The following is a 9,899-nucleotide window of genomic DNA, read 5'->3' on the forward strand; positions in this document are numbered from 1 at the left end:
TGTACACGTTTCTCCTTACCCTCCTTTTTTCAATGCTAAACAATCCCAGCTGTTGTAACCTTCTTTCATAGAGGAGATGCTCCAGCCCCTTGATCATTTTAGTTGCCCTCTTCTGTGCTTTTTTCAGCTCTACAATATCTTTTTTTTAGGTGTGGTGACCAGAACTGGACACAGTTCTCCAAGTGTGGCTGCAACATAGATTTGTATAGGGGCAGTAGTATATTGGCAGTTTTATTCTCAATTCCTTTTCTAATTATGCCTAACATGAAGTTTGCCTTCTTTACAGCGGCCACAAACTTCATGTTAGGCATAAATGAAGATGTTACTGGGTTGACATCTTCATCAAGCTGTCCGCCACAACCCCAAGATCTCTTTCCTGGTCAGTCACCTCTAGCTCAGATCCCATCAGGCTATAATTGAAGTTGGGATGTTTTGCCCCAACGTGCATCACTTTCCACTTGCTTACATTGAACTGCATTTGCCATTCTGATGCCTATTCTCCCAGTTTAGAGAGATCCTTTCGGAGTTCTTCACAATCCCTTTTTGTTTTAACCACCCTAAACTTGGCCACCTCACTGCTCATTCCTAATTCCAGATCACTTATGAACAGGCTGAAAAGCATTGATTCTAATACAGATCCCTGTGGGATCCCACTTTTTACTTCCCTCCATTGGGAGAATTTACCATTTATTCCTACTCTCTGCTTTCTGTTCTTTAATCAGTTACTGATCCATCAAAAGGCCTCTCCTCTTATTCCATGTCTTCTAAGTTTGCTCAGGAGTCTATGGTGAGGGACTTTGTCAAAAGCCTTTTGGAAGTCCAAGTAAACTGGATCACCCCTGTCTACCATTGATTAACTCATTCTGACTGCAAATTTCCATTTGGAGACTGGGTCTGTCTAAACTGAAGACTTCATAGCCATCACATCTGGCCAATTTTTTTGACTTTTCTGTTTCTTCCCCCATCTCTTGCTTTTTGTACCACCTAGGCTGATGAAGAGTTCTGGAGAACTCGAAAGCTTGCACATTTTAGTGGAATTTTGGTTAGTCCTAATAATGGCATTGCCCAACTGTGGATTTTGTTTTTTCCCCCTCATAGACCAGCATGACTATCTTTTCTTCTTTTTAATGGAAATAAGATAGGCCCCCTCTAGAAGGAACTCCCATGGCCATGCTTGACAACTCACTCCCAGAACTTGAGAGAGGTTCACAAACAGGAGCGTGAGGAGCTGCAGACACAAAAGTAGCAATAAGCAATTGCTCTTGAGAAGCACATTGGCTTAGTTTGGGTTGTAATGATTGCTCGTGGAAACTTGACATTAGGAGAACTTGGAATCGAGGATAATAAATGCATACACACAAAAAATGATAGCCTTACCTTGAGAATAAGTGTGCGAATGAGCAGGGCACATGCATCTAATGAAAGGGAAAAGGGGAAAGGGTTTTGTGTAAAGAAACACTGGGAAATGTAATAACAACACTGTAGAGAGGGATAACTTCATTTCACAAATGTATCCTGCCCTCTAGTGCCTGAAAGTGGTAATACCATACTTATTTAAATGCTCAATCATTTAGCTCTTATAATGCTCCAATCTAATTTGAATATAAACAGGACTTAGAAATAGGCCAGGAACACCAAAGATCAGCTGTAAAGAAAGATTCCCTACCCTAGTTATTTCTAAAGCACATCAATGGAAATGTATCTTTACTCAGAACCCATGTTTTTATTTTACTTTTTGATTCTCCAAATTAGCATAGAATCAACAAATTATTACATTCATTATGGATTTCTTCTGTGTTTCAATGTTACCTCAGACCTAGTCCTAACCATCTTTCATTGGTTTCTCTTCAATGTACTCCCAAGTAATTGTGCTGATGATTTAGCTTGACTTGTGGATGTTTACCGAAAGTTCAGCTGAGTTCAGTGTGAGCTGCATTCTAGGAATTAGGATGCAACCTGAAGATTGCATTTCTCCAACATGCCCTGGTAGGTCTTCCCCTGAGACTGGTCCAGAAACTGCAGATAGCGCAGAACTGGACAGCTAGATTGCTGAGTGGGGCAGCCTACTGCAAGCGTGTTGCACATTTGCTCTAAGAGCTGCACTGGCTGCCAATATGCTACAGGGCCAAGTTCAAGGTGATGTTATTAATACACAAGGCCCTAAATAACTTGGGACCAAGTTACCTGAGGGAGCACCTTCTCAGCCACCCTGTTCATTGAGATCTACAGATCAGGGCAAGCTGATTGTTCTGCCACCTGCACGTGTACATCTGATACAGGGGGAGGGCCTTTTTGGTTGTGGTGCCCCACCCTTTGAAATTCTCCCCTTCGCCCTGCAGTATGACAGGCACCAACCCTGATGGTATTTGGGCACCTGCTGAAAATGTATTCAACATTAAACCCTAATGTATTAAGTTTAATGTTAAAATCTACTTCCCTTACTTTCTCCACATAGCTGTATATGTTCAAGATAATCTCCTGGAAATCCTGTTAAACATCTTTATACTAAACTAACTGGATTCATTTTTCCTCCGTTAGGAAGTTGGTTGTGCTGCATTTTATTATCTTTGTTGTCGAACTTTTAAACATTGTATTTTAACACTGTATTTCCCCAGATAAATATTCTATTATCACCCGGGGAATATATGTTAATGAGCAGCCATACCAGCCCAGTAAATAAATAAATACACACTACTAGGGCTACAGTTGTGTTCCTTATCTACGAAAAAGCCTAAACTCAAGCTTCTGTGAGTTGCTAGATACTCTCAGCAAACACCAAAGTCCACACCAAAGTGTTCTACAAACACTCTTTCAAAACAAGGGTGCTTGCCCTTGTTTCTGCTTGCCCTTCCTCTCTGCAACAAAGCAAATGGATATGAGCAGGCTAGGTTAACAACTTCCAAACAACTTCAAAATACACCAGTTTCCTGGACTTTAGATTTCTCAAGCCTTCTCTTGTAAGAAAAGATTGCTGCATTTTTTAATTAAAAAATGTTGGAAAGGGCCAAAGCTTCTCAAGCCAATCAAAACTTGGTGGGAAGCAATTTGATTTGTTGGCACAGCTCCCAGGCTGAGTAATCGCAAGTAGAGAACGGAGGAAGGCGCAATCACTCACGATGCCCGCTGCAGTTGCTTCAGCAAATGAACCACCTTCTCCCGTCCTCCTGCCATGGTTCCTACAGCAGCTACTTGGGACCGCAAAGTATGATGGGAAAGCAAAGTCAGGGGTGGGGGAGAGAGGCTGTGTAAACACACAAGAGAGTAGAAAGGAGAACAGACAGTCCTCTAGCGGTACAGCTCATTTGCAGCAGCTCTCCAAACAGTATTAAATTACCAACGGAATAGTTTTGTAGTCTCTCTCATTATACCAGAACCCAAGGTCACCCCATGAAGCTTATTGGTGAGATTCAGGACAGATAAAAGGACCTCTTCACACAGTGCGTAAACTATGGAATTTGCTGCCACAAGGTGATGGCTACCAGTTGGGATGGCAGTAAAAGGGGATTAGACACATTCATGGATAAGGCTATCATTGGCTACTAGTCCTGATGACTATATGCTACCTCCAGTACCAGAGGCAGTATACCTATGTACATTAGTCGCTGGGGAATATGAGCGGGAAGGTGCTGTTGCACTCATGTCCTACTTGTGGGTTTCCCACAGGCAGTTGGTTGGCCTGTGTGAACAGAATGCTGGGCTCCAAGGACCTTTGGTCTGATCCAGCAGGGCTCTCATGTTCTTAAGTCATTTTTTTAAAAAAGTTCAGACTGTTCACCCCATTGGGCGAGATTCAGCCGTTTTGATCTGATCAGGTGTGTTTGAAAACTTTACTCCTCAGTCCCATGGATCTCTCACTTATCATGGAAACAAGGAAAGATACAACCCTCAGAATGTGCTACTAGTCTTTGCTAAAAGGACATCCTAAAATTGTTTTCAAGCTTTTACTCTCTGCAAAACTCTGAAGCCAGCAATTCCAATGCACTGTGAATACAGAGCATCCAGTCTAATGAAAACTGCACTTCTACAACATTATTATTGCTTGGTAAGCAGGCAACTCATGGCTGTTCTAGTTCCAAGAAAAACTGTGCTTTGATACATTTTATTGCTCTTATCAGCAAAATAATTTTTAACAGGAGCTATCACTTGAATTGATTGAAGGTGTAGAGCAGCCTTCCACAACCTCGTGCCATCCAGATGTGCTGGAACTACAACTTCCATAATTTCCAGCCAGTAGTCCAGCACATCTATAGAGCATCAGGATGGGGAAGGGTGGTATAGCATTAGTTCCACCCACTGTTTCATATACAGAGATGAGCGGAGACCCAAAGGGATTCCAGAACAGCAGGATGCTGAAATTACCCACCTCAGCTACTCACGTCCTTGTAGAAGCCAAAGCAACTGAAGTACAATAAGAACCTTGAGAGCCTTTGAAGCTGGTTACACATAAACTTCTGTACCCCGCCCCCCCCCAACTCAATGTCTGTATCCAGCTCCATCAAGAGAAAGCTAACTGAAGTACGTAACGGGACGATTTTGCTTCTGGGGATAGGGTAGGGGCCAGGTCAGAAGACTCCAGGTTCCCTTGCTCTCTATCAGGATTTGTAATATTCATGAAGAATTATAAGAGGTCCTTCAAACTCAAATACTTGCTATAAGTTGGTACAGTGATTTCAGCTTTTCAAGAATAGATTCTATTTAGAACATTGTTTTGAGGTTAATTTCCTACTCTTAAATGAAATGTGACTTGAAAGTTTACTTTAAACGTTTTATTAGTGTGGAAAAATAAAATAGCAGTTTAGAGTACAATCCTATGTATGTTTAGACAGAAAAAAGTTCTACAACTCTTGGCTGGGGAATGCTGGGGGTTGTAGGACCTTTTTCTGTCTAAACATGCATAAGATTGTGCCCTTAAAGACTTCACAGTATGTCTTCTGTTGTGACTACACATGGTTTAAAGCAGGTTTCCCCAACCTGGTGCCCTCTAGATGTTTTGGATTTCAATTCCCATCATCCCTGGCCATACTGACTCGGTCTGATGCGAGCTGTAGTAAAAAAAACTGGAGGGCACCATGTTAGGGATGGTTGGCTTAAAGGCATAATGCGTGTAATAAGCTTTATCTTAACAAATCGGTTTGCTAATAGACTATGACATAGGAGCAATTGGAAGCCTGATAGCGCTCTGGACTAAAAACACTATCACGAAGTCTGCATTGCCTATTCAACCTTACTTTCATACCTTGCAGCTGTTTGGCAGGCTGATGGGCACCTGCCACTCAGAGCTTCCAGAGGCAGAGGCCAGGACATGGACGCACACACGCGTGTGCACAAATAGCTCTGGAGGGAGGCATCTTTTCACCCCTACTTTAAAGGGATAGAAAAACATGTAAAATTTTTAGTTGCTAGTGCATGTTGTGTTTTATATGCTGCAGATAAGCACCTTACCACAATGGTTTATGCCTGCAGAAATTCTTGAAGTGTGTTCCTGCCAATTATCTAACCAAGAACGCAGCTACTTTTACAGGTCAGCTTGGACTTGGGCTAAATTCAAATGTCAGCTCAGCAACAACGTTCAAAGGGGTAGCTGTATGAGTTTGCTTCTACAAAACCAACCATGAGTCTTGTGGCACCTTAACAACTAAGGGCGCAATCCTATGGGGATAGTCGGCTGCTCCCAAACTCGGAGGCGACTGACTATTCAGTGCAGGGTGGGTAGAACAGATCTCCGCACTCCGGCCGTCCTGCATTTGTGGCTAGACAGCCAATTTCGGCTGTCTAGCCAGGGGGGCTCAGGAGGCGGGACGGTGCATAGGAAGCATCATACCAGCACTTCCACCGTCCCCTTGTTGCCCCCAGGAACACCCCCTTTTCGGCCGCTCTGTGCTGCTCTTATGAGAGCTGAACAGGGGGCAAACCGTGCCGCCCATGAGGTGGCGGAGGTGGGGACAGGGAGATGGTTTTCTGGAAATCGACCTTGAAGCACTGGCTCCGAGCTTGGTTCCCAGAAAACGAAAAATCCTATCTAGCTGCCATAGGATTGCACCCTAAGAGTTTATTCTACCAAAACGTTTTGTGGGCAGCTCTGCTACACACTCTTTGGATAGACCTGGACACACTTACCAGAGTAGCTTCAATTCCCAATCTGTAAAGAACAGCAAGTACATCTTTCACAAAGAAAACCCATTATGTGCCCATAGAAACATTTCTCATCTGACTGAGCTCCAGCATTTTCAAAAGATGGATAAATATGTAATGCCTCTTCACATTACACTGAAAGAATAAGGTTACTCCCATCTCCAGACCCATCCAAACCTCGTAATAGAAAGATCACACTTCCCATAGGATTTTTCTGTAAAATATATTGCTTGAAGTTTACAGCTTTCTGGTCTGAGGTTTCTCAACTCTTATTATTTCTAAGCTAAGCTATAAAGTGAATTTAGTGAGCTCTCCATTGAATATATATTATTTCCTCTAACGAAATATGTATTTATATAAAATGCAGATGCAGGCTTGGATCCACTGTGCAAGCTGTGGTCTGTTCATGTAATGGGAGCTCCCCGTTTTCTCCTCCCCTGTCCCTCCCTTCTCACATGCCTCCTAAATCTGCTGTTCTGGGGCAGGTTTCAGGGGTACCCGGGGGGGGGGGGGGATGGAGGCAGATGCAAAAATCTATTCCACCAGCAGTTTCCCTTCTGCTGGCAAAATGCCACCATTGGATGTGACCCTCAGACCTGAAGGCTTAAAGATTCATGCAGTTATCAAACTGAACAAATAACGCACATAATCTGGCTTTATTTTGCCCTTCTTCCTATTTCCTTGCAGACCTATCTGCATTACAGTATATCAGCACTACAAATATTCAGAAATATTTGCTCCCTGAAAGATGTTTACCACATATCATAAGAAGAAAACAAAGAATATTAGTAATTTATTTTGCATGAAGTAAAGCCCTCGAAATATTCCAGCTCCACAAACCCTTGCCATGATTCTCTGGACATTTTATCAATCCAAACCACAGTGACGACTAAAAAATAAACACAACTAACTGAAGTTCAATTTTGTTTTAATGATATGCTCCATCAGATCTTCACAGTGCTTCTTACACAAATATTGCCATCAAATTATTACATTATCCTTTTATGTCCTAGCAAAACATGGTATTCCTTTCCCCTTTACCAGGCAACAACACTCCCAACTCTACTTCAGTCAGGATAATTATTGCTCAGTTTCTTTAAGAGAAGAAAAGTTTCCCCCTTTTTATCAGGCCCCACAAAGTTCTTGGAGAGCTCAAGGCCACCGTCTAACTGGAGGCAAAAGTCTCAGGGGGTCAAGGCCACACTTTCTCGTCAACAGAGCAGCAATAGTTAGTCCTGGGGTGGTAAGTTCAGCTCCCGGAGATCATGTAACCTGGGGAGCGCTGCTCCTGTCCCTACTTAACCCAGACTCCCATCCCACCGTGGGAAGGCTCATTTCCTTTTCCTCTTGCCCCCCATGGCTCCAGGCCGCGCCTGGCTCCCTCCTCTCCGGGCTGCCACTCCGCTCTTCTTGCCCTTGGCCCCACCACCGGGTCTCTGCTGCTGCCGTCGAGCCCTCTTGCCGCGCTGGCCGCGCTTCTTGCCCTTGGCCCCGGCGGCCTGGGCCTCCTCCTCGCGGAGCTGCTTGTTGACGGCGCGGGTCAGGTCCAGGGGCGGCTTCTTGCTGCCCAGGCTCCGGGCCAGCTCCAGGAGCCGCTTCTTCTCGCCTTCGAGATCTCCCAGCAGCGGCGCGAAGCGGCGCTTCTTCCCGCGGGAGGCGCTCTGGGGCGCCGGGGGCTCCTTGGGCAGGCGCGGCTGGAAGCGGCCGCGGGAGGCGGTGGAGACGCGGGCCAGGGCGGTGACGCGGCCCAGCTCGGCCCGGCCCTGGTGGCCGGTGGGGTGCAGCTCCGCGGCCGCCCCGCCCCGGTGGGCGCGCGCCAGGTTGCGCAGGCGGCTGAGCTCGTTGCGCGCCACCTTCTCGCGCTTCTCCTGGCGCCGCTTGGCGAACTGGTCCTCGAGCGGGTCGGCCGAGTCCGGCACCTCCAGGAGCCAGTCGCGGGAGGGGTCTCCGCCGGCCCGGCGGTAGCCCCAGCGCCGCCGCCACTCTTTGGCCGCCTCGTCCCAGACCAAGGTGCCGCGCTTCTTCCGCGTCGGGCGGATGCCTCTGAGCCTGGCGAACTGCTCCCACTTGGTGAGCGGCCGGGCCTTGGGCAGCGGCTTCTCCCTGGGCAGGCGGGTGGAAGGCTCCGGCAGCCGCGCCACCACCGGCCCGGCCACGCCCCCGGCTCGCCCCGACGGCAGCGCCCACAGCTGGCCCACCAGCAGCTGCGCGTTGCCGCGGGCCAAGGCGCGCAGGAGGGCCTCGCGCGCAGCGGCTCCCTCGCGCGCCAGGGCGCGCGGCGCAGGGTTCTTGTCCGCCGCCAGCAAGTTGCCCACGTCGAACTCCAAGTCCAGCTCCTTGTGCACCGCCACGCTCCGCTCGGTCTCCGCATCGCGCTCTTCGGCGCGCGCCAGCAAGTCCTCCACGAACAAGGCAGCCATCGCCGCGGCGGCTCCCCTGCCCGCACGTGCCGGCACAGCGTGGCCCTTCCTCTTCTCCCTCGTCGGCGCCTGGAACGGTCGGGAGGAGTAGTTCCGGCGCAGAGACAGACCCGAACCGGATGTGTCTTTCGTGCCATAGGCGACAGAAACGACAACTCCCAGCATGCAATGTTCTCGAAGGCGGTGCGATTGGAGCGTTGGCTGCTGGGAGATGTAGTCGTCCAGGGAAGCGAAAGGCCTACGTGACGAGCGCTAGAGTTCGAAATGTGACCGATAGATTTAGTAGCCCTCGCTTTTTTTTTTTTTTTTAAGGACAGAGCCAAAGAGATTGGAAAAATAAACGGTGAAAGGCTTCATGGGTCTATCCTGTGGAATGATTACTGCTGTGTGGCGCGCGGAATCTTGGGGGTTGTAGTTTCTGGCTCTAAAAAGGCTCGAGAGCGCAGGTGGGATTCCAGATCAGTTGAGATGTTGGAGGCGGCGGCGGGCACTGCCGCAATCTTTCCAGACACGATATTCGTTAATCCAAAACGTTACACGTAAGAGGTGATTGTATGATAGAACTGATATAGATCAAACTGGGCAATGATTAAATGTATAAAGTTTATTAACTCATGAGTTGTGTGTGTGTGTTTTAATTCATAGTCTGCTTTCCACAACAGGACAAAAATCAGTTGTGACTGCGCTTCATTACATTTGCCCTTTCTTTGAAATTGTGAATTCCTTCGGAACAAGTTTTTATTTCTGTTCTTAAGATGCCCGTGGCAAAGTTACAGGCTTCCAATATCACCTGCATATACTGGAAAATAAATGTTTTGCAGATTAAATCACACAGTTGCAACTCTCAGGGAAGTTTTCCTTTATTTCAATTTAGGTCTGGTTTTGGAACAATACTGTTAATTACCACAAGATGGTACTGCACTTTGACGACTCACATTTTCTTCTGGCTTTTGCATAGATCATGTTTTCAACCAGAACAGAAGATGCAACTAATTTTTATTGGGACTCTTCTCGTTAGATCAACATAAGGGGCAGCATTGTAGTTAAATCCCTGATGCACAGAGATGGCTTGTAGTATGTTGCCATCACATCCCCAATGGCTGGATGCTGTTGTATCATATGCCAAATACATTCTCATAGTGTAAACCTATACCATGTTCACTCAAGAGTAAGTTATAATGGGTTCATTAGGGCTTACTTTTAGGTGAGCATACATAGCATAGTAGCCCCAGTCTCCTATTTCACCTTGGAGGATAGATCTGCGGGAAATCAGTACTGGTAGAATCTGTAAAATGGTAATTTGCAGGAACTTTGTGCGTGAAGTCTGGGAAATGGGTTGGCTGCACA

The 9,899-nt window shown here is 46.6% G+C and overlaps 2 protein-coding genes across 5 annotated transcripts in view; both read right to left on the reverse strand.

Moving 5' to 3' along the window:
• ADHFE1 (alcohol dehydrogenase iron containing 1) overlaps positions 1 to 3,180 on the reverse strand; it is a 29,678-nt gene extending 26,498 nt beyond the window's left edge. For all 4 annotated transcript variants that reach the window (XR_014790106.1, XM_084849404.1, XM_084849403.1 and 1 more), the window contains exons 1-2: positions 3,116 to 3,180; positions 1,378 to 1,415 (exon numbers count right to left, since the gene is read on the reverse strand). Coding sequence is in view for 2 of the 4 variants with exons in the window: in XM_084849403.1 (XP_084705529.1) it covers positions 1,378 to 1,415; positions 3,116 to 3,171 (94 nt within the window). In the remaining 2 variants the exon portion in view is untranslated. The remainder of the gene's footprint in view (positions 1 to 1,377; positions 1,416 to 3,115) is intronic.
• A 1,540-nt stretch (positions 3,181 to 4,720) lies between these two features.
• On the reverse strand, positions 4,721 to 9,392 carry RRS1 (regulator of ribosome synthesis 1). The gene has a single exon (XM_084849406.1). It carries the CDS (start codon positions 8,715 to 8,717, stop codon positions 7,464 to 7,466), a length of 1,254 nt encoding a protein of 417 aa, XP_084705532.1. The 5' UTR covers positions 8,718 to 9,392; the 3' UTR covers positions 4,721 to 7,463.
• Between the last annotated feature and the right edge of the window lie 507 nt (positions 9,393 to 9,899).

This window comes from Heloderma suspectum, chromosome 4 (genome assembly GCF_057233095.1).
Source record: "Heloderma suspectum isolate Gila_16-S chromosome 4, 16-S_ref, whole genome shotgun sequence".
NCBI classification, from domain to species: domain Eukaryota; kingdom Metazoa; phylum Chordata; class Lepidosauria; order Squamata; family Helodermatidae; genus Heloderma; species Heloderma suspectum.